Source organism: Sciurus vulgaris (assembly GCF_902686455.1).
Source record: "Sciurus vulgaris genome assembly, chromosome: X".
Classification (NCBI taxonomy): domain Eukaryota; kingdom Metazoa; phylum Chordata; class Mammalia; order Rodentia; family Sciuridae; genus Sciurus; species Sciurus vulgaris.
The window spans coordinates 52,957,844-52,983,700 of record NC_136471.1 but is presented as its reverse complement, the minus strand read 5'-3'; the positions used below and the strand labels follow the sequence as shown (position 1 = coordinate 52,983,700).

Genomic DNA, 25,857 nt, shown 5'->3' with positions numbered 1-25,857 from the left:
ATTTAAGTAAGGAAAGATGAACAAGTAATAATAAAAAAAAATAGCAGCTGAATTTGCAGCAACTAGTTAGATTTTAAAAGGATGGATATAAACTACAATTCATTATTGCAATTCCCAAACCTGACACCAGTCATTTCAAAATAAATGGGAAAACTGAAAACTATAATGCCCAAGAATTCAGAGAATTATATTAAAGGACACAATATACCCAATTATCTACACATTCATTCCAAAGCAGCAGACATATCAGAATTACTGGATGCCATAAAAATCAAAACACATACACACATAAATACTGCACAATAAAAATGAAGAACATAGTGATTCTCAGATACTTGGCATCACCATTTCTAACTAATTTCCTAATTGTACACAGTTATGTTTGAGTCTGTAATAATAATTCTAAAACTCCTTTATACCCCTAATTTGTCACTATTCAGAACAATAAAAGTTAATTTCCCAGGGATCTACCCTTTGGCAAAATTCACACTTACTACACTCTTTGCTTCATTGACAGTTGGAGCAAAATAATCTCTTATTATCATTGGAAACTTTTAGCCAGACTGCAGCATCTGATATTCTGCTCTCTTAGTTAGACTTATATTTCCAGACTATTCTGTATGGGGAGAGGAGCTTATCAAAGCCAAGCATAGTCAGACTGAAGTAATGTTCATTGAATAAACAAGAGTGTTAAGGTATTGTCCTGGTTGAGTTCTGATTCAATGAGAAGTCTTCCTGCCTTTGTTTCATTTGCTTTGGCCTTTTCACTTCTCACTGTAGCCATGCAGCTGATCTCCATTTTACCAAGAAGCCCACAAATTTCAACCACCTATTAGATATTACTGTCCCAGTAATTCAGAGATATCTCAAACTCTGTGTCCAAAAGTAGTCATTATTTTGGCTCTCCAAAATAGTGCTACATTTTTTGTCTCTTGATTTCTGATTTGAAAAAAAAGGAAAAAACCACACAAAACATACTCTGAGTCACCCAGGTTAGAAAACTCAAGTTGCATCTTCATTACTTTCCTCTCCTAACCACTAATATCTAGTCAGTTGCCATGCCTCATGCAATCTACCTTTTCTCTATTTCTTCAATCCATCTCTGAGGTTCCATTCGCAGTGCTATTCTGTTAGCATACTAAGTACCCTCTCTGGGTCCAATCTCTTATCTCTCCAAAGCATACTTGCCCTGTTCCCAGACTTAGATTCATAAGATCATGTTATACCTCTGAATATAAACCTTCAATACGTAGGGGGGAAAAAACCTTGAAAATCATAATATGCATTTGACTCTTTTCCAGATTTATCCTCCCTGACATCCCCCTGCGTGCCAAAACTATCTTATCTCAGAATAGCTACACTTGTTTGATAACTCCAAATACATTGACATCTTTGCTCATGCTATGCTCATTGCCTTCTCTCTGAATGGATATATCTCCATATCTCAAGATGAAACTAATGTAACTTCCTCCTGAAATGTATCCTCATTATCCCAGAATCACTCCTTTCTGCGTGGTCCCACATGCTTCTTGAATTTTTTTGTGAAGCTTATTTCATTTTCTCATGCACTTTTTCTTTTCTCTTAAACATGGGGAGAAGTATGACATGATCTTTTAGTACACAGTTTTGTGGGGGTATAGGGAAATTGAGTTAATAATAGTATATATAAGTCATAGGGCCTGGGCAAGGGTTAGAAAAAAGACACTTGTTAAACATTCTCTTTAGTGACTGGTTCATTCTGAGAGTTCAGTAAACATTAGTCTTGTTACTGATGTTCTGTTATTTATCTGTGTTCCAACACCAGTTTATAAATTCAGTGAGGGTTAGGAGCCATGTCTTATCACTTTACTTTCTTTTTCTCTAATCCCTAGCAGTTTCTTATACATTATCACCACATGATAAATGATGCTGAGAGCTAAATGTGAGGTAGGGCTGGAGGTAGGACTTGATCTAATTAATGTCTGTATATGCATACTATGAATATTAAATAATACTGACATTCCAAAATATACACATCAATCTAAAAAATTTATAATCATAACTCTTATGTTACTCTAAACACAACTATTTATATGCCAATCTGGGTCATTATATATTGCCTACCACCTGTTATTTTTTAACCGCCTTTGATTCTAGGTAGCATTCTTGATAATTTATCAAGTATACTTCAGTTGGCTATCTGTATAATATATATTTGCCTCATCAGTTGTTAGGAACTAGCAAGTAACTTACTATCATTTGGGCAGTGTTCTGTGTTCCACTAGTCCTAGTTTCTTATTTTTGTATGTGTTTTCATTTAGGTAGCATTTCTAATGCCTTTTGCGTGAGGGAAATCAGATTCTACTACTTCCCTATGGAAAACTCTTCAGTGACATTTTTCTCAGGAAAGTTTGAGACATTTTCTCAGAAAAATTTCAAAGTGCTTAATTGACCTATAGAATCTGGTCCCTACCTGCTACAGGAACCTTCTCCCTCCTCTCTCTTCTCTCCCACTCCATCATCCCTTTTCCTTTTCTTAGTGTTCCTAGAATGTTTAATATCATCTGTGCCTCCCCCCCCCCTCGTGCTCCTTCTAGCTCTTCCCACTAAGTCTCATTTTTAATGTTTCATCCTTCAAGAGACATCACCACACTCCTCTGTTCCTGTCTCCCACAAGTCCTAAGTTATGTCTCCCATATATATACCCCCATGCCAACCTATATTTCGCACTTTAAAAAATGTTCTTATTTGTTTACTGTACATTTTCCCCACTGAACTGTCATCTCCCCATTAAGCACTGACCTTGTCTGAAAATTTGAATACTCTGTCATCTATACATAGAAGATACCTAACACATAGTAGGCATTTAATCAAAATGTTTGAATAAATGGGTGAAGAAACCACTCAGTTGGATATCTAAGCACAAAAAGACAGAATCTCTTCAGAGAAAAGATAAAGGAAAGACACACAGAAACCCAAAGGAGTGAATAAAGAATTGGAGTAGAGAAAAGAAAGCGTGCCAAAAGTCTTTTTTTTGGGGGGGGGGGGGGTAGAGACAGGGACTTGCTAAGATGCTATCCTCCTGTCTCAGCCTCCTAAGCTGCTGGTATTATAGTCATGCACCACTGCAACCACCTCCAAATGTCTTTCTTACCTCTCTAACAGCCATTATATTTATGCCTTTAACAAAAGACTGATTTAAAAACACTTTCTTTATCCATCTCATTCTGACCATCTGTGGAAAAGTGTTGTTACTACAAAATATTTTCATCTATCCAGTAGCATAGTTGCCTCCTGTAGGTTAAATACCAGGAACCTTGGTTCAAAATCATTAACTAGGCTATCTTTGTTATTTATTATAATATAATATAATTATTTAAATGTTCAGTTTTGTAATGTAATTTTTCAAAGGATTTTTAGTCTATATCCGGGACTATTATAAAGTATTGTGTTGAACCATAATGCTTTCCATATTGTCCATGTTAATGTTTCATATTTTTAAATATTCGTCAAGGTGTATTCATTCACATAATGTGTGATTTTTAAGTAAATTTCTGTTTTAATTATAACTTAATAATATTAAAAGATATTTCTTTGAACTATTAGTAATTTCTGATTATAAAAAGTTATTCCAATGAAGTGAATAAATTCTTATTTTTTAACATTTAGAGGAATCTTTTCTGAAGGTTATGGAAAGTAGAATTGCTATCCATATTTTTCAGTAGATTACATATTTGTGACTTCCTTTTATTTAAATGGGCAATTATGCCATGTTGCTAACTAAAGCTTATGTGAAGGTTAAGTGGGTCTCAAGTTGATTTTTCCATGTTTTTCAACAATCCAACAGTAATGATATTTAATATTTCAAGTTTTTTATTAAAATTTTAAGTAAGTGATGTACTGCCTATTGAAGATGAGAAATTCTAGGAAATGGTTTAACTCAATTAGCTGTGTGCCTATACACTCCTTCATCCCCAGTGCTCTGCTAAGGATTGTTCCAGTTCTAATGAAATATGTTTTCTGTGGTTACAATAGCTCTCTACAAAATTAAGGTGATAAACAGTTTTCTCCTCTGAGTATTTGAGGAAGTGGTGCTATTTTACCAGTTAGGGACTAAAAGTTACAAAGATCACCTTCAACCAATTTATAGACAGGTAGCAATAGAGTGTTACTCTGCTTTTCGTTACTGTGATCAAAATACCTGACAAGAACAACTTAGAAGAGGAAAGATTAATTTTGGCTCGTGAGTGCAGAGGATTCAAGTCCATGGTTGGTCTGCTTCAAGGTGGAAACAACATAGTGGAAGTGTATGTGTATGATGGAGAGCTGCTTAGCTCATGCCAGCCAGGAAGCGGGGAGAATAAGAGAACAAGCAAGGCAGGGGCAAGATACGGTCCCCAAGAGCATGTCTGCAGTAACCTATGTCTCCAACATGCCCCATCTGCCTACAATTACCACCCAGTAGTCCATTCAAATCACTAATCCATCAAATGGATTAATTCAATGTTGAAGTTACAAGTTACAGCCTCATAATCCCTTTTTTTTTTTTTTTGCTTCTGAACATTGTTATATTGCCTAACACATGAACTTTTTGGGAACATTCAAGATCCAAACCAGAACATATAGCTGCCTAAAATAATCAAAAACTATACCCAATGCACCTAAATAAGTAAAGGAAATAATTTAGTTTTTTATTTGAGTACTAGCAAACGGAGAAATTATAGCTATTTTAGGTTGAAATTTAAGGTCATATTTTCCATAAGTTATTATAAAAATGATTTGCAAGTCATAGGATATATGTTTTATAAAGTAACTTTACAGAATCATGAATTAGTTTTAAATTAACAATACTTTTGAAAGGTTAGCATTTTACCTGTTAATGTTTTAAAATGTTGCACATATTTTAGTTTATAAACCTGCAAAGGACACTTGTGTTAGAAGATGATAGGATTTTAGTTCAGAGTCATCTTGAATAACTTTCATGCTTAAAAAATCAAAAACATTTGGCTTTGTAGTACCAGGAATTTGAAAGGGGACAAGTAAAAGGAAAGGTTATTCTTAATTTATCTTTTCCCCCTCACAGTCAATCAGTTTATATGCATTAGATGTACCACCACTTTACTACCTTAAGCTTATATTTATTTCAGGATATAAATTGCTGTAAATTACCTTCATCTTAGAAAGTTAATAAACTTTCTAAATAATATTTCCCAGGTTTCATCTTTCTAAATATTTTAAGGACTTCCAAGGTTGCTTACATAGATGAGAGATAGAAGAGTTATGTTTCAATCCCAGGATAGTTGAATCATTCTCCCCAAAAATGTTCTACTCTTTGATTCTCTTATAGCCGTTGTCCCTCTTCTGTGGCACCAAGGCCGAGAAATCTGGGTATAAGAGCAAATGCCCTTTTCATTGCTGTTCTTAGCTTTCTCTTCTGTAGTTTCTCAAAGAGCTTTGCCAGGAGAGTTGAGTTTTAGCAATAATTATATGGTGCCCCCACAATCCGCCTTCCCATTCCACTCTAAATATGGCCAGAAACTTCCTGCTCAGTGTCTCAAGACATAGCTAAGGGCGAACTACCTGCCGTGGTCAAGTCAATCACAGTAATCTATAATACATTTTCTAAAGTCTTGGTTACCTTCAATCTTAAGTAATCCCAAGTAAGGAGTAACAGTAGCCCACTTCAAATCTCAGCTGATTAAACAGCTTTTTCTTCTCCATGGACACTGTCTAGATAAAGATATATTCATTTATATTATAAATAGGGATATCTAAGGATACCTTGTATCTCTACAAGGAAATAATATTTGCTTTCTTGAGTCAAAGCTGCCTGTGAGACACCAAATAACCTTTCATAATATACATTTTATAATGGATTATGTATTTCTTAGACATTCCACCTACATACCTTAAGACTTATTTCCTTGAAAGTGCATTCTTAATTTCTATTCTCTAATATGGGAGATAAATATAATGCCCTGTTTTAAATTTTATCCTACCGTATTAGGTTTCTCCAGAGAAACAACATCAATAGGAGAGGGGTGTGTGTGTGTGTGTGTGTGTAGTGTATATCTAGAGAGATTTATTTGGGGAATTGGCTCATGTGATTATGGAAGCTGAGAAGTCCCACAATCTTCCATCTGTAAATTAGAGAACCAGGAAAGCAGGTGATGCATTTCCCATTCGTGTCCAAAGGCCTGAAAACCAGGGGAACCAATGGTATAAATCCCAGTCCAAAGGCCTGGGAACTGGGGGAATAATGATAAGTCCCAATTCTAGTCTGAAGGCCCCAAACCAGGAGTGTCTATGTCCCAAGTCAGGAGAAGATGGATATAAAAATGAAAGAATTCATCCTTCCCCTACCTTTCTTGTTCTATCTAGGTTCCCACAGGGTTGGATAATGCCTACCCTCATTGGTGAGGGTTATCTTCTTTACTCAGGCTACTGATTCAAATACAAATCTCCTCCAGAAACACCTAGAATAATTTTTACCAGCTATGGTGTCATCCCTTAACCCAGTGAACTGGACACATAAAATTAACTGTTAAATCTGCTAACATATCTACTCAGCAACATCTAGAACTAAGGATGCAAGTTTAACTGAAGCTGACCATCATTCTACTGACATATTTACTATTACATATATAGCATTAAAATAAAGTTAATATGAAGGTCATTGTCATTATAAATAATTCATTTCTACCATATGAAAAGAGCTAAGTATCATGCCAGGGACTATCACGATATCTATATTCTAACTCTATAAGGATGAGTGCCTCTTACCTATTTCCTACAACTCTAAAATTTGCAGTCTTATTTCTTTCCCTTTGTTGTCTTGAAGACTCTGGAGCATAATGCAAGGGAAGTATATTATAAATGATAAAGTCCTGTATAAATGCAAATTAATGATGGTAGAATTATTTGTAATATTAGATTATAAACTTCTTCAGTGTCGATATTAAGACTTTAATGATCATTGTGTGAAGTACAATGTTTAATATAGTGCCAGCCAATATCTTCCCTTTAGTGAACTGCTCAAAAATAAAAATTCCCTGAATGAAATAAATGTATGAAAAAGATGACATTGTCCAGTTCTTTTTTTATGTGAAGTCCATGTAAGATTTGTTGACATGGTTGAAATTCTGGAAGATTTCAGTGCTGACTCATGCCATCTATCCCTTTTACAAAGTAATCACTTTGAAGATAAGTGAAGGACTTAGAGACTGGGCTGCTTTCCATTTGTTATTTCAAAGATAAGCCATTCCCAGAATTTTTCAAATTTTCTCACTTTGGTGCACAGACAGAATTTCTGAAATCAGTTTTTGTTCTATAAAAACAAATTTATGAAATTGTATATCACTACATGAACATGTTTTAGCCAGTGAAAAATTGTGTTAGGATAAATGGGGAACATAAAATTTTTGCCTTTTTTGTTATCTATTGCTTTTTCTCTGTGTTTTATAGATGTTGAGCTTTCTGAAATATACAAACAATTTAGTAATTTGCATTGCAAATAGATTGTAAGTAAGTGACCTTTGCAGAGTGTTTCTGCCCAGCAAGTCCCTGCCATGAGTCTGGATTTTTTTAATGGAAGAAAGGCTAGAAATACTCCTTTAATTCTGTTCTAAGATATGAAGAGTATTGTTTCAGTTCTGCTATGCTTAACCAGGATGTTTAACATACTTAACATATTCTTAAAAATCAAAAATATCTGGTGATAGTGTCAAAAGGAAATCAGAATTATGTAAACATTATGTTCCCTTTTGTGAGTAAAAAAAAAAACCAGTAGAGTCTGTCAAAAATAATGTTAATTCTTTCAGGTCTATTAATATCAAAATGGACTAAAGATTTGAAAGATTTAATGTCACCTGTTAGCCTTAAAGGGTATGTTGTATTGCTAATGTGAATGCTAGTAGTTAACTAGCATAAAAGAGAACATAGGTAGGGGGCATCTCATTTTTAAAATCATAGTGTATTCCATAAGTGTCAGCTGCAAAGTAATTTTCCAGAAATGGTCTGATTTCCCCATCGACTTCCATTATAAAACTAGAGCTGTGTTCCCATAGAAAATAAATTTGGCCCCAGGTTATAATAAAACACTGAAGAATTCAGAAAACCCTATAAAATCAAGTATTTCAAGGCACAATTATCAGTTCCTAATAAAAAAAATTCTACCACAAAATATTAATACACTGGAGTAGATCTTAAACTAGTATACCACACATAGAGTTATTATCCATAGTCTACAATTCCAAATCTGTTACTTTTTATTTTGGTAGTAAGGATTGAACCCAGGGGTGCTTTACCACTGATCTACATCCCCAATTCTTTTTATTTTTGTTTTGAAACAGAACCTAAGTTGCTGAGGGTCTTGGTACATTGCTGAGACTGGCCTCAAACTTGCAATCCTCCTTCCTCAGCCTCCACTATACTGGGATTATAGGCATGCACCATCACACCCAACTTAACTCTAATTAAAAAAATTGACTTGGTTCTCTTTACTTTTCATGGTTAGTGCATGTAACTTTCTCTGAAACATTCTTTTTTGTTGTTTTTGTTTTGTTTCACAGTCCTAAGGGATCGAACCCAGGGGCTCTTTATAACTGGGTACATCCACAGCCCTTTTCATTTTTTAAAATTTTGAGACAAGTTATCACTAAGTTGCTGAGGGTCTCACTAATTTGCTGAGACTGGCCTCAAATTTATAATCTTCCTGCCTTAGCCTCCTGAGTCTTTGGGATGATGAGCATGCACCACCAGGCAGTATTTGTGCTTACATTTGTTGAAGAGCAGATATGGGAAATTATAATTAGTAAAAGGGGGGAGGGTTTAGCAAGGCATATTTGTTCAGATTCTTCTCTGTGCTGTGTATTTTCAGAGATAAAGACATTTCTTTCCTCTGTGTATGAGATTGACAGTTCAGAATTAAGGGTCTTATGATCTGTTTCAGAGGCATTGTCAGAGAATTCTTTTCCACCTGCTTCAGAGGAGAACTATGAAGGGAAGTTATAAGGGACCTTCCTGCTTCTGCTGTTTTCTCAAATGGCAACGTACCATATTTTCAGGATAGTGTATCCTGAACCTGATCACTTTCTTCCTTCTTCTCCCTTCCTTTCCTTCCTCTCCTTGTGGTATGGATATATATATAAATAAATATATATATATATATATATATACACACACATATATACATATATATGTATGTGTGTATGTGTATAGTTGACATATGTGTGCTTATACATATATACATAAATATGACATAAATAGAATTCACTATAGCCTCTTTCTGTATAGCACACATGTTAAAAAAGTTTTATATAGTTCTTTTTTTTTTTCTAAATTTTTTGTTGCTTTTCATTTCTACATTATGTTACTCATAAAAATGTATGAGGTAATTTTCTACCTATGTACTTTCATTTAGCAAACATGATCTGACAGACATATCCTACATAGTTATATATTAAATAGTTTCCTTGTTTTAAAGATTTTCAAATTTATTAATCAATATGACTCTAGCAAATAGTGTGCCGATTCACACTTCAGTATATAATGTGCTAGAGGCCAATTCATATGTTGAAGATCTAACCATCCAGTACCTCAGAATGTGACTGTATTTGGAGATAGGGCCTTTAAAGAGATAAAAAATAAATAAATAAATAAAAGGAAATTTTTAGGTTGTGTCCTAATCCAGTATGATTTGTGTCCTTGTAGAAAGAAGAGATTAGGACACAGACCACACAGAGGGACAACCATATAAGAACACAGAAAGAAGACAACCATCTGCAAGCCAAGGAGAGAGACATCATAAGAACTTCTCATGCTTCTAGCTTCTGGATTTATGAGAAAATAAGTGTATATTATTTAAGCCACCCAGACTGTGATATTTTATAATGACAGTCCTAGCAAATTAATATACAAGTATTTGTGAAGTGCAAATATGTTTATAGTATTCAGTCTTAACATCTAGTGATTGCCTCTGAAGTATTATTGGATCATGTTCCTTAACACAAAGCTACAGCTTTACAAAGAGTGCCAGAGACCAATATGAAAAACTGTCCACGATGCACAATAACATGGTGAAACTCTATGAGAATCTTGGAGAGTACTTCATTTTTGACTCTAAGACAGTAAGCATAGAAGACTTTTTTGGTGATCTCAGCAACTTCCGAACTCTGTTTCTGGTGAGTAATATATCTAAAAGCATTGCAAATCCTGTTGCTTTCATTTTTAAACTTCTATTGGCATTTTATATACCTATTGACTATATTGATTTCATGTTATAATCCTTTAACAGGAATTGACAGATGTTTTATACCTGTGACAAGGATAAAAATTGTTGACTGGCTTAATGTATAATGGGGACCTAACTGAATTATCTTCAACTTTAGGTATACATGGGAATTTTTCTACCAAAATTTTATAGGAAATAAATGAATTGGTACTTGAATGACCCTGATTTTTATGGAGCACAGTATTATAATTTCACTTTGCTTAAAAATTAATATCTAAAAATAATCTTTTACTTAATATGTTAAAATGCTGTGGTTTATGAACAAGTTTTTTCTACAGCCTGCATGAGAAAACTGATATTAATTTGGACAATGTAAATGACCTTGAATACCTGAAGTTACTTTAACAATGTGGGCTTTTGTTTTAAACTGTAACTCTTGGGAATAATAATAAATATTGCCATTAATTGGAAATGAACAGTTAGGTTACAAGTTATGATCCTAGAAGAAAGGATAAAGCTTTGCTACATAAATGCTGGATTAATTTATCTCTTCTGAATCCAATAAGTAGAAAATGCAGCATAGATTGATTATGATAGGAACAGAAAGATAGGCACAGTAGTTGATACCAATCAGATAAAGGTCTGTATATTTGAAAGAAAGCACTCTAGTGATTATCCCCAATGGGAAGATCAGTTAGCAAACAAATTATTGCAGTTTGAGGTATGTTTCTCTTCCAGAACAGTTGTTTGTTTAAATAAGGCTCCGTCTCATAGCTAGTGATGCCTCATGACATCATTTGATTTTGGTGTGACTTCTACAATCTTTGGGATATGAATATACTTATAGGAACCAAATTGTTTTCATATACTAACCCAGTAATACAAACCAGGGCACATGCCAACAGTTAAATGAGCAACTTTGGTAACAGAAGCTTCACTAAAAATTTTCATAAATATTATTGTTGGTTTTCATTTTTGCTGAGAATGTTAGCTGACTTTGGTCTTTATTCCTTACCATAGACACATATTTATCTTTACAGCTGACCAATAATTAGTAAAATGTGTTCTACTTAGCAATAAGAAGAAGGTTAAGAGAAAGTAGTAGTGAAACTTTCAAAATTTAAAAGGTATGCATACAATATGAAAACATAAGCACACAGGTTATATTTACTTGGATTATTTTCAATAAGGAAAGAAAAAGTACAGTAGTCTTCCCTTATTTGTGGTTTTACTTTCCATAACTTCAGTTACTCATGGGCAACTGTGATCATAATATCAAATGGAAAATTTGAGAAGTTAAAAAACTTATGTTTCAAATAACTTTTATTATGGTTTGTTTTAACTGTTTTATTATTGTTGTTAATATGTTACTGTGCCTAATTTATAAATTAAACCTTATAATAGTTACATAGATATAGGAAAAAACATATGTTTACACATATATAGATACATATAAACATATATATTCACATAGCTCTATAGATGTACACATCCGTATACATATATGTGTAATTTGGTACCTTCTGTGGTTTCAGGTATATGTAGAATATCTTGGAAGGCATCCCCAACAAATAAAGAGGAAATACTTTATGTTAAATGGGAATTAGGACCAAAAATATATATGTTAGTTGGCACATTTAAGTGATAAAGTATTTTTGTAACACAACAATGTCTATGAGTGAATGGAGAAAAAAAATACACAATCTCCACTTAAAAACATCTTGTTTTAACATGGACCAAGTCCTAAAGTACTGTGTGTCACATTATGTGCCTCCTAATTTCTCCAATAAGCAGACATACCATAGTCATTGGTTTATTTTTTCCATGTTGCTGCATTTGTATAAGGACAATTCCTGTGTTATAGCCTATGTCTAGCTATATTAGCCAGATGCTTAAAAGACTTGCTAAGAACCATTCTTATGTTACTTTTCAATCATAACACTTAAAAAAATAAACCCAATTCTGTGTCCTTTTGCAAGGTAAAATGTGTGACTTTAAGTAAGTCATTTATTCTTTCTAGTTATGCATTTTTTGATGTCATTGTTTTGGTATTTTATTTGTCTTTGTAAAATGAAAGGCTTCGAGTACTGATCTCTAAGAACTTTATTCCATTTTAGTAGTCTGAGTTACGGTCAGAATTTCAAATATGCAGTCATATGTTTATTTTTACTCTCTCACTGCACATTTAGCTTAATACAAAGAAAGAATTTCTCATCTTTCTCATTGTAAATAATCTGACATCATTATGTCTCGTTTCATGTGCATTAAACTTCTTGACCTGTTTAGAGTTGAGTTTCAAAACAAGTAACTGAATCTTACAATGTATCAAGTAATCTCAAATACCTACCTAATATAGTCCTGGCCAGCCATTGCCATCTGTGCCTTACATACACTACTGCTACCACTTCCATCTACAAAATTTTAGCAACAATCTATCATGAGAACTGGGTGTACAACTTATTAGCAGTTTTTAACTTGACCATGTAACCATAGCGTTGGTTTCCTGATCCATAAAATATAGATGATATTCCTGCCATGTCTTCTCACTATGTGAAAAGACTTTGTAATATTTGCTAAGCAGAAGTAGATTATTAGTAGCCATTCTTTGACCTTTCTTGCAACTATTTATTGAGAAACAACTTCATTTTGATAATGTTCTGGTTCACAGATAAAAGGAAGAGACTATCATTGATAATCTCTATCCATGAGTGGAGAAAGTAAAATAAATACAATATAATTGGATAAGTGCCACCATAGAAATGTGTTGTTATGATATTAATATGAAGGAAGAACTGCCTAATTCTGCCTGCACTGTCCAGAGAAGCCTGCGTAGAGAATTTGACATTTGGATAAAGTCTGGAAAACTCCATAGGAGTTTGACAAGCAGACTTTGACAAGCAGGTTTAAGGGTTTTACACCTGACCTGTAAGCTGAAGACTCCTAAATCAACATCACCAACTTCAGTCAATCACTTGTGTTCACCATGTTCCTGTTTCATAGTGAGCTTGAAGTGATTTCACTCTCCCAGGGGAGGGAAGAACCCTGAAAGAGAGACAAAAATTGTAATAGCCTGAAGTTCCCATTTTCTTAGTGCTTTGTATGTTTGGCCTCAGGGTTCTTAGCGCTAAAAGCATATTGGACTATAGATGGAAGCAATAAAATACCAGTAGTGCTGAGAAGAAAATAAGAGTTCTGATTCATGTGCTACCAAAAATTACTTCCAAATGAGCTCAGAGTTTCATCTTGGGAGATCTATTTGGCATGTGTAGCATAAACAAAATGCACATACCAAAAATTCTTCCTCAGAAAGAGATAGTCTCTAAAAGATGTGGAAAACAGAAATAAACAAAAGGGGCTGACATTATGGATTAAGACCTTTTTCAAAATAATCACATTCAGATGAATGAAGGCAGAATTGGATAACTTCCATGGGATGCTGCTCTATTATTAATATGATTCATATATTACTCAGCTAATGAGGATATTAAAGGTATTCAAAACAAATGTACAGTATATTGGTACAGAGATAAATGTTATTGGAAACATTTACAAGTTTAGACTTTCTAGTTAGTTTTTCTAGGATTTCATCAGTTTTTAAAACTGCATAAAATCAAGGCAAGATTAATTAACAACCCCTAAATTCAAGTTGAATATTGTGTGGAAGAAAATTAAAATTTCATATTTATGCAATGTATAAACATCTTGTTTGCTCATTTTCCTTTATGCTTCAGTCATTCTGCTAGTTCAAATAGTTGACTACACAAAGTCTTTTTTTCTTTTGAGATATTTTGAATAGAATATTCAAAATCAGTGAACCTTACATGTTTCACCACCATACAATATCTTGCTTAGGCATAAAAATTAATTTCAGCTGTTGGGAAAGTGTTTGAGGCAAGTATTATACTTCAATAACTTTCATAGCTCCAAATAAATTATAGAAAATACTTCTTTTCTCTTTTAAATCTGTCAGTTTCCTGCTGCTTCTGTGTGTTTTTGTTTTGTTTTGTTTTTAACAAACAATATGTTACCCAGACACTCAATAAATATTTGTTGCGTGTGTCCCCATTCTATACCTCATACACTAGAAATATAGGGATAAGGCTTTGTAGAGTTATTAGGTACATTGACATAACTTAGAAAGAAAATGTTGCCATTACTATTAATCATGCTAGCTGATTTCCCCAAACAAAATAAATATGTGCAACAGTTTATATGATAAAGAAGCATTGGATCAGCTCTTAGATGAGCATTAAAATGGCTATGTTAGGAGGCTAAGTGCTACCAAATAATCATGGAGTTTTATGCCATTGTTCAGTCAGTCTGCTGCTTCTACCTCCTAGATGCCTTTTTAATCTGTCCATTTGTCTCCCAGCTCACTAATACTAGTTTAGTTCTGGGCCTCCACCATCTCTTAGCTGGACTGTAACAGTGACTTTATGGCTGGTATCTCCGTCTCTGGGTCTACATTTATCCATTCCTTTCTCACTCCCCATCTGTCTGTCTGTCTGCCTCTCTCTCTCTCTCTCTCAGTACTTGAGTGCTGGGGATTGAACCCAGGGCTTCATACATACCAGGCAAGCCTTCTACCTCTGAGCTATACCCCAACCCCTCATCCATTCCTATTTCTAATTTTTTATCCTTTCACCACATTGTAGCCAAATTAAAAACTAAACCAATATAAAAAAAAGATAATATGATCTTACTTTCCTGACTGAAGATTCTTTCATGACTTCTCCGTGGCCTCGTGATAAATCTGATCTTTTAAAAATTGAAGTGGCATGCAAAAGAACTATGCTTGAAGGCCAGACCATCTTATGGGTGGTTGGTCCTGAATGGACCACATTACTTACTCACTCTCTTCTATGACTGGGAAAACTCAAATCTGGAAAGTAGAAGCAGCACCACAAGTCACAGCAAGTTCCTAAGTGGACCAGAGCCTCTCAGAACAGAGAGGAACTTTAGAAACACATTATCAAAACTAGAAGAAGTCTAAGAGGCCAATGTGTAATTGTCATTATGCATTAATTGCTCTGATATCTGGTAAGCCATGGTGAATTATGACAACCAAGATCAAACTTATGACAGTTCTCAGGGATGTTCTTCCTTCTTATCTCAAGAAATTGTTCTTTTAACATCTGAAGTTTTGGAGAGCTCCCTGTGTAGCCATGTTGGCTTATGGAGATAATTTTGAGAAACTCTCATCTCTCTGAAGCCAACTTCCCCTTTACAAGGCCTCAATCATGTCTAAATCTAAGCTCTAATTGGAAAAGCAAAGTGAGCATCTGCACTTACTTAGACTCAAAAGACTAAATTGATAATATACAGAAAATTTTATTCATTCATTAAAGGCAATTTGCCTTTAAAGAAGTGAGGATGAATTTTTGCATAAAAAGATTGTGTGTATAATTCCTGATCCAAAAAGACTAAGTTATTTTGACACATTTTAAAACCTTTAATTCACAAAGCTCCTGACATTTAAAGAAAACTCTAGTACAGTACTGTGTTACAAAAATGGTGGACTTATGTAAGAAACTAAATACATTGTTTAACCAAATAGGGTCTTAATCAGCGATATAAACTGTTATCTAGAATTCCATTATCCAAAAATCTCTATTAGATGCCACAAAAGTTGATTTCTCTTTGCTTTGCCAATAAAATGGTAATTAATGTTATGAAAATGACCTTGAGAAACTGCAAGACCCTGCTGTGCCTCTTAAATAATTTAGTTTTCTTTCTAAGCTAAATGTCTCCAAGTCTCATCACTTGGGAATTCAAAGGGAGGTTGCCTTAGTAACAATAATCCAAATAGTCCAAATTATCTCGTCTTTCCCCTCACAGGCAGAACTCAAGCTTCTGTAGTCTCCATTGCCACACACACATCTGGAGTCATCTCATACATACTAAAACCATGTCATCTGCAATCCCCATTTGACATTTGCTCACAAAACAACTACTGAATACTCACTATTTCAAGTGATAAAAATGTAGCATTAAACATCACAAAGTCCCTGCCCCTCCTGTCTTGCTATAGCTAAAATTCCCCTCAGCTAAAATGTTCTTTTTTCTAACAAAGCTTCTTGGAGTCACCTTCAATGGAAATGCTGTGTGGGCCAAGGATACTTTCTTCTGCTCCAGTTTTGCCACCAACACTTGTGGTATTACACTTAGTGCAGAAGTAACCAAGTGTCACAGGACACTTCAGAAACAGTTCCTTTCACTTCTCTTCTGATCCCTTTCTCCTTGGAGGCTTTAGAAAATATTTCAAGTCTTAGAGACCTGAAGGGGATCCCTAATACCATAAACCCCTCCGTTGCCCTCCTTGCTCCCTTTTGTTCAGGCACCTAGGCATGTATCTTCCTTTTCCTAGAAGTCAGGAATAAATAAAATGCCAGCATAAATCCTTTCATGCAAATAGAGCCCTAAGGGCCCACCAACTCCCTCTAGTTAATCACATACACCCAGATAATTCCCTTTGAGCTCATCTGGGACCACCCTGGCTACATAGCCTTAGGTTTATTTTGATCTATTGCAACTCTTTGAAAATAGGCGATCCATGTAAAATATATGGTAACTCTATTAAGTAGAATATTTGACCAGAATACCTCATTCCCCAGCTGTGCTGGAGAGCAGACTTTATTATATACAGATATCATTGAATTTTTCTTTGGAAAAAGATGTCACCTATCAACTGTTGTATTCTCTTTGACTGTTTACTTTGGGCCAGAAGTGGATGTCCTATTTTTCTGATATGATTGTTCTTTGTATAGAAAAGCTAAATATTATATCATAAAGAACTAAAGGAATATGTAATAATGGTACACATAGTTTAAAGAAAACCCAAATTCCCCAACATCATAAAAATGCCTACTGGTATGAATGGTTTTAAATATGTATACATTTTACATTAATATCATAAAGCTCAAAACTATCATAAATGTTTCTAAAAATAGTTCTAAAACTTGTCAGAATTTTTTATAACAAGCTAAATTTTACCCTTTAAAAATTTGTGACAATGTAATAGTTAACAATGAAAATATTAACAAAATCTTTTCAATACCTTCTGAAGTCTAGTAAGAATTAGATCCAGAAAATAAAATGTAATATCTAGTTGTGGCAATATAGGATTTCTCCTTCATATAGGATTTCTCATAGAAGTTTTCCCCCTAAAGAAGTTACTATTGAATTATGTCCAAATACCAGGAAGTGGCAAAGTTATTAGATAAGGAAGCAAGTATACAAGCTGACCCTTTCCCAGGATCTTGAGATTGACCAAAGGTACTTCAGGATATCTCAAAGGTATGTATCAAAGCATACCTATTATAACCTGAGCATGAAGATCCTTGAGGTTAATGCTACTGGTGCTCTTAGCTTGCTATTTCTTCATTCTGCTTCATCTTTGTTCACAAATCAGTCTTTTATCAGAAAAGATGCCCTAGCCCCTGTGTAAGGCAGTGTGAGACAGGACTCTTCCATAGTATTGTGCACACCGAGCTCCCCTTGCCTGCTATACCCTCCCTCATCTCTTCCATCATTCCTCCAGTTTTTGATCAACTTGAGTTACTTCCTCTAAGAAGCCCACCCTAATACATGCAATTTGGTCATGATAACACCCTTCCACATAATTTCAGACCTCCATAATAGCACATTTACTCTGTAATATGTTCTTCTCCAGATCCTCAGTGATCAGTACTATGATTAGCCTACTATGGGCCAAACAGTGCTAATAACAGGAAATGTATTGAATGATTCAGTGCATTAACAAAACAATGAATGAACTAAGCAACCAACAATTACAGAAATATCAGAATGTTTGCCAACTGGAGCCCCAGTCTAGTGGGAACAAATAGTAATAAAGAAATATGATAAGTATATACAAAGACCATTTTAGTACAAGGGAGGGACACTTTTCATTCTGTGTGATTTAAGGAAAGCATCAAAGACAAAGTGACATGTGAACTGGATGTGATCTTTCTTTTGCTACTGTATGACCTTTCATGTTCAAAGAACTCCTTTTCTTTTTTGTTCTCCCCAACCTCATTTTGATGTTTAAGTTTAGTGGTAAATATATGTTGTCTTCTAGTGTTCCATGCTGAGTTCAAAGTGGAAAACAGCTATTTTATTGCCAGAGAAGCAGTTATCAGCTAATTATTATGATCTAAAGGTTATCTACCATATGCTTGGATGAGCAGTAACCAAGCTTCAATTACTTCTCATTGACTGACAGCTGTCCTGAACAATAGGACAATCAATGCAGATTATCTAGGGCAAAAGCAACTGCCGAAGGACTGATTCCTGTGGTGTTAATTTAGACCAGTGGTTCTCACCAATGGACATCTGGCAAGGTCTGGAGATATAACTAAAGAGGAGGTGCTACTGGCATCTAGTGGGTAAAGCTAGGGATGCCGCTAAATACCAGTAATGTACAGGATGGCCTCCCTCAACAAAGAAATATCTGGCCCAAAGTACTAATAGTGCTGAAGTTGAGAACCCTGTTTCAGAGTTATCTGCTAAGGAATTTGTTTTTTAGGTATCGTATGGAAAATACTATGCAGTGATCCAAATCAGTAAGAAAAAAATCTGCACTAGTAAATTAATAATGCATTTGTTCATCACATTGATTTAATATTTTAATAATTTCAGTTATTGATTTGATCACTGCATTGTTTCATTTCTCTTTTTTGTGGTACTAGGGATCAAACCCATGCCCTCATGCATGTCATGCAAGCGCACTACCACTAAGCTACATCCCCACCCAAGTTATTAATGTTTTCTATATCATTAAAAGATGTCCTGGTTCATATAGCTTGTAAAGTTGTCTTATTATCATTCATGCCTGCAAATTGTAGGAAAATTAGAAAATATAGATATAAAAAAGAAAGAAATGAACCACAGTTTCACCAAGAGATAATTAATATGAGTACCTTGGCATACATCCTGCCAGGCAGTTCCCTGTGCATGTACATATGTATTTTGATTGTGAATTTGTTTTTCTTAAAATAATAATAACAAAGTCTTATGAAAATGTGGTACTAAATTATTTGGTGGCTTATCCCTATATGGAACTGTCCATCAACATTCAGTGTATAATGCCATTGGTTATGTCTTCAGTTGTGAATAAAAATCCTAATTAGCTTATTTCCTGATATCCATTTATAAACACCTTGTCTTTAAAGCATGCTAATAATTATGACTATTGGAAGCCACCTGGGAAAGGACCAGTGAAATCTTGTTTTCTTTTCTTCTTTTTTGTATACTACACTCATCAAACTGTCCCTTAGCAAGGGGTCTTTAGTAATTGATGACTGACTAGTTGGTCCAATTCATATAAATATTTCCTTAGCAAATATTTGCCTCTTCTGTGTGCTTTGGTTTCAAAATTATTTACTACAACTAGGGTGTCTTTCTATTTACGAATGCAAATTGTTAATAATATGAAAGTTTACAATTAATCTCATAAATCCTTAACAAAAGTAATATGATTTAAAATGAGAACAAGTCTTGAGTGTATCTATGTATGCATTTTGTTTTTCTTGCATTTCCTCTCATTTTCTTCCTGAATCAAATTTTAACATCATGGGTTATAGTCTCTTAAACTCTTCTTTCCTTTTTTTTTTTCAGACCTAAAACGTGATAATCTTAATGATGAAACAACTATTTTTGTTCATGTATCAGTTTTGATTTCAGTTTCTAGAAGCATTTGGTTTCGTGATATTCAGAATTTTCTGGCTTTCTTCATGGGGCTCTTGGGCAGACCAGAGAATGCATAGTATTCCTAAAAGGCCTGGGACTAGACGAGTCATCCATTCAAATCTTGGCATTTTGAAGTGGAAGATGCATAAATTTGATTATTTTTTAGGGATCTTATAAATTCCTTGGGCACACTAACAGATTATTCAATGGTGTAGTTAGAGTCATTTTCCTTGATATTTCAAATTTCATAAATAGTACACAAAAGAGCCAAACTTTTTTCATTTTTTTCTTTAGGGATTAAAATCAGGGGCGATAAACCATGCAGCTATTGCTATATCCTCAGCCTTTTTTTTTTTTTTTTTTGAGACAGTGTTTCTCTCTAAGTTGCTTAGGGCCTTGCTAAATTGCTGAGATTAGCCTTGAATTTGTGATCCTCCTGCCTCAGTCACCCCAGTCTCTGGGATTACAGGTCTGCTCTATCACAACCAGCCATAGCCAAACATATTTATCCTGGAGGCAGTATAGTTTGGAATAGTTTGTGTATGCATACGTAAATGTATATATATATATATATTTTTTTTTCCCTCAATTGTCCTTGATCTGGGAGTAAAAAATTGAAATCCTCAGGTACAACAGTGATAGAAGAGCTAAACAAAGGAAACCGACACTAAGCTGAGAGGTACACGGTAGTGCATACCTGTAATCGCAACAACTTGGGACTCTGAGACAAGCATCACAAGTTCAAGGCCAGCCTCAGCAACTTAGTGAGACCCTGTCTCAAAGTTAAAAATAAAAAAGGTTGGGGATGTAACTCAGTGGTAAAGCAGTTCTGAGTTCAATTCCCAGTACCGACAACAAAAAAGGAAAAATTTTAAAAATGTAAAAAGAAAGAGCTAAAGAGATAATTATCTAAAATGTGGTTATAATCATAAATGTAACCACAGTGACCAATATAAACTCCAGATGAGAAATATAGATTGATGTCCCTCACAATCTTGAAAGTTTATTTTGAATGTTAAGTATTTTTAGTGTTATAAGCCATCCTTCCTCATCAGATGACATCTGCAAGAAAGTATTTTCCCAAGTATTTGTTTTTTCATTTAAAATAGGAGATTTATAAATAAAAAAGCAATTTAAGATGATGCCTCTGTAATACATCTTGATCATGTGGATGTTTTTTCATACTATATTAAAAGTTTATAAATAGAATATTTTCAAAGAAATATACTTCTATAACTTTTGAACATTGCTTAGGCAAAATATATTTTAGGTAACACTTTGGGTAACAGGATTTAATAAATAGGCCAAATTAATTTATAATTATTACTGTAACTGCATACTTGCATATGTAGATGTTGTGGTCAAGTATTTTTATAAGTGTCTGAAAATAATTGGTTTAATTTTGCTTTTAAACAGAGAAGCATGTTTCAGTATTTGTTCTTTTTCATAGTGTTATCAGGATGCTTTTGGCTGCCAAACGAAATTTTAACAGAAATTGGCTTAAAAATATGGTTTTACTGTCTCATATCACAAGAGGGATGGAGAGAGGCAGTTAATTCAATATCTTAGTGATATCATTTAGGAAAGGAGACTTTCCAGATATGTGTGTTTTGTCATTGTTACCATTCTGTTTCTTTGTTGCAAAATGACTGCAGTTATTCCAGGCATCGCATGCAAATATGATGATATCTAGGAAAGAGAATATTGCCTCTCGGGAAGCTGTTTTGTATCAGGGAGAAAAACTTTTCCAGAAGCCTCTGGGGATTTTTTTTCCTTTGGATTCTGTTTTCTAGAATTAGGTCACATGCTCATCCCTAAACTCATCGCTGTCAGGGAAAATCTTAGAGTAACTGTGATTCGCCCCCATGTCTAAAATAGGGCCCTTCCCCTGAATATGTGACTGTGCAGAGAGTGAGCAACCAAACCAATTCAGGACTTTGCCAGCAAGTAAGGTTGGCATTGAATAAATAGGGGTAGGCTACAAAAAGTATCTGTAAAAGAGACAGCACAAAAGTAAATTGTTGACCAGCACCCTCAAAAGTTCCAAACTGGCAAAATACAAATGAATATGTTTTATTTGTGAAATGCAAATATGTGTTTATTTAAGTAGTTAATACTATCTTGGAAAATATGAATGTAAATAGAAAATATAATGTTATGGTTTAGATGTGGTATCCCCTAAAACCTCAAGTGTGAGACAGTGCAAGATGGTTTAGAGGAGAAGTGATTGGGTTGTGAGAGTCTTAACTCAATCAGTGGATTAATCCTTCATGGGATTAACTGAATGGTAACTGGAGGCGGGGTGTGCCTGGAGGAGATTGGAATTGGGGTGTGGCTATGGGGTATATATTTTGTATCTGGAGAGTGGGGTCTCTCTCTGCTTCCTGATCATGTGAGTAGTTTCCCTCTGCCACTCCCTTCTGCCACGATGTCCTGCCCCACCTCAAGCTCCAAGGAATGGAGTCTGCTGTCTATTGAGATCTCCGAAACTGTGAGCCCCTAAGTAAACCTTTCATCCTCTAGAGTTGTTCTGGTTGGGACTTTTAGGCACAGCAGCAAAAAAGCTGACTAAAACACCTATTCTTCCCTGCTTGTGTTTTATCTTTAGATAGAATATACTTGTAGGGGACAATTCTGCTTTTCTAGCTTGTTTACTTTACATTCTTGCTTTTTCTTATACATTCATTCGACAATTATTTATTGTGTGCCTACTAAAAACAAGATACTATTCTAGTCACGGGCATGGTGTCTCTTACTTCAGTAAATTAAAACAAACAAAAATCTCTACCCTTGTGGTGCCTGAGTTGTAATGAGGCAGAGTGAGATAATAAACTATAGACATAATTATTAGGAAAATTATTCTGTATGTTAGAATATAAGGGCTATCGAAAGAAGAAACCATGTCAAGTGAAATGGCCATATGGTAATGGCTGCAAGGTTTCAACATTAGTTACAAAGTCCTATTGTACAATCAATATTTTAAACTAACTTTTAAATTTTGACATTATAAATTTGTCCTTAAATGCTGAGTTTTCCAGTTTAGAAGACTCCACTGGTTATATTTGGATGATTTTCATCAGTTGTGTATCCTTATATGGTATAGAAGAAATAAAAATGAATTCTATCCCACATGAGAGGAGTCGTCTTGCCAAGGGCTCTATCGTATCAGTTAAATAATTGTAACATTATCTTCTGTAATATGGAGGATATGCAAATAAAGAACTTTGCCTAGGAGTGTGGCACACTGCCTACTTTTAGATACAGGTCAAGTTCAAAATTTGAAAGAGGAAACTCATGAGAAGGCATCTGTCCTTTTCCCAATGCCGTTTTTAAATTTGTGGTTCTTGTCTCTGTTAATTAAGCACGTAAAAGCCTTTCGTTTTTTAAAAGAAAATAAATCAGAACAGTATTTTTGCTAGAAAAAATACTAATTTTAAAAATACCAATTCAATTTCAATGTCTATTTCTTCCACAAGGTAACCCAGATATCTTGTTTAGGAAGATAGACATTAACATCCTCAAATGGATTTCTCGACAGGAAGCTCTGACAAAAGATGAGATGTATAGCAAAGCATGTAGTGGAGTAAAAGCATATTTTTAGTGCCAAAAGTATGAAAAATTATAAGGAACTTACAAAGACATTTAGTTCATCTTGGATTCTTTCCCCCTGGTCCTTGTTCACTGCCAACTGTCAGCTAGTTGATCTGATAAACTAATGCAGTACTAATGTGTCACTCATTCTGTATTACATACATGCCCTTTAAATTCAGGACAATGCTTTAATGCAGCAGAGCGATTCTGTCAAGAACTTCTTGCAGCTCAGCTAGCTGATGGAGGGAATACTTGGGAAAAGACAGCCTTTCTTCTGCTGAAAGAATATCAGCTATGTATCTTATCTTTCAGGGTCTAGGATTCCCTTCCCCCATTAAAAAACCAATTTAACCTGCTGTGGTCTCATAATCCAGCTTTATGGTCTTTGTTTTTCAACTTGGCATCCTTCTGGGTGTGGCCTCTCCATTGAAATAGGTCAGGTAATTGGCCACCCAAGACCCTTAGGTCAAATCCAGCCATCCTCTCTTTTTGTAAATAGAGTCATATGGAGCCTTGCTCATTTGTTTTTTTCTGTTACCTGTGGCTGCTTTCACACAATGATGACCATGCTGAGTAGCTGCGACAGAGTCTATATGACCTATACAACTAAAAATATTAATCATTTGGCCCTTTACTGAAAAGTTTGCTCACACTTAATGTAGAACATGTGAATAAGAGTATTGAGGTGAAATTCTGATAGGGAAATCATTGAAAACAGAAATAGCTTTGTGAGGTTATTTGGTTTTGTTTTGTTTCTAGTACCAGCGATTAATCCCAGGGACACTTCATCACAGAGCCACATCCCCAGTTCTCTTCATTTTTTGAGACAGAATCTTGCTAAGTTGCTTAGGAGCTCACTAAATTACTGAGGCCAGCCTCAAACTTGAAGTCTTCCTGCTTCAGACTCTTGAGTTGCTGGGATTACAGGCATGTGCTATCATGCCCTGCTCCAGTTTCTTAGGTTTTAACTATCAAATGCAGTCCCTTCTTAAGAGGGGAGATCACATTTGAGGATGAAAATAGTATTTCATTGTCATTATCAGCTCAATTGTTGATTTCTCTTCTCCTTCCCATGTGACACTGACTTTTTTGTATTTTGCCCCTTAGGCAGAAGTTCTGTACTCATCTTGTGTACTACGCAGGATGATTACAGGGGGTTGACCATAGACTTACTATATGAGACAACTGGTAGCCCTAACGTCATTTATGCATTCATGGAGACAAAAGACACTTAGTATATATAGAATTGTAGATACACAATAAATGTTTTATACTCCATATCCCCCCACACACTGCCTATCATATAAGACATATACAGCCTGACCCCTAGAACAATCTTTTTTCATAATAAGGGCACTATTTGTTGCGTTTGATTTTTCCACAGAAATATCTCTTCAGTCTGTTTGTTTGGATCCCTTTCCTTCAGTCTTAAATAGAAGCCTAACTAAGGCTCCATCTTTGAGCCTCCATAATTTTCCCTGGGTAGTTTTTGTCTGTTCTCCTGATTTCTATGCTTCCCTGAGTTTTAATCTTGTTCTTTAATTCTAGACTCAAGTTTATTGGCTGTTGGATACCTCTAACCAGATCCAACACAACTACCTCAAATTCAGAATATTCAAAATGGAACCCATTACTTCTCTTTTCACCATCCTTCCATATTTATTCTCTTAGGTAAAAGATACAACTTGGTATCTTCTTTTCCCTCACTGTTCACATCTTTTGAATCTCAGATTCATGCTGATTGTCTTAAAAATATTTTCCAAATCCATCCTCTCTTCATCCTCAGGTTAACTGCCCTAGTTCAATACTCTTCATGTCTCACAACTAATCCTTTTAGTTTTCCTGTGTTTGGTCTTAGCACTTTCCAAATTCTGTCTATGCTAGTATCAAGTTTTTGGTTTTATTGTTTTGTTATTATTGTTGCTGTTGTTTTCTAAAACAGGTCTCATTGGGACACTCATCTCGAAACCGTCAGTGGCTTCCCATGGGTGACCATACAACCTAAACTAGCAATTGGATTCCTTTGGCATTCTAACTCCCCTCAACCACTATTCTTTGCTTGGAGTACCATCACTCCCTTCCACTTGGTGAAATAATTTTTATCCATAACTTTCTCTGTTATGTCTTACCTAATACTCTCTCACCAACTCCAGGGAGAATTAATTGCTCCCTATTTTGTATACTTATGTTACCTTGTGAATATGGTTGTTGTAACACTCTGCTTATTATAATTGGTGATGTACAGACCTGCCTTCTTTATTCCATGAGTGTCTCTGGAGTAAATATATCTAGTTTGTGTTTGAATTTCTATTAGACAGCAGAGTGTATGGCACATGGAAGTAACCAGCAAATATTTATTGATTGGT

The 25,857-nt window shown here is 34.8% G+C and overlaps 1 protein-coding gene across 1 annotated transcript in view; it reads left to right on the top strand.

Annotated features, from left to right (window-relative positions):
- The window catches only part of DIAPH2 (diaphanous related formin 2), a 796,567-nt gene that overhangs the window by 568,613 nt on the left and 202,097 nt on the right, over window positions 1–25,857 (top strand). Inside the window, exon 25 of the mRNA XM_079124055.1 lies at window positions 9,997–10,160. Within this exon, the coding sequence (XP_078980181.1) occupies window positions 9,997–10,160 (164 nt within the window). The remainder of the gene's footprint in view (window positions 1–9,996; window positions 10,161–25,857) is intronic.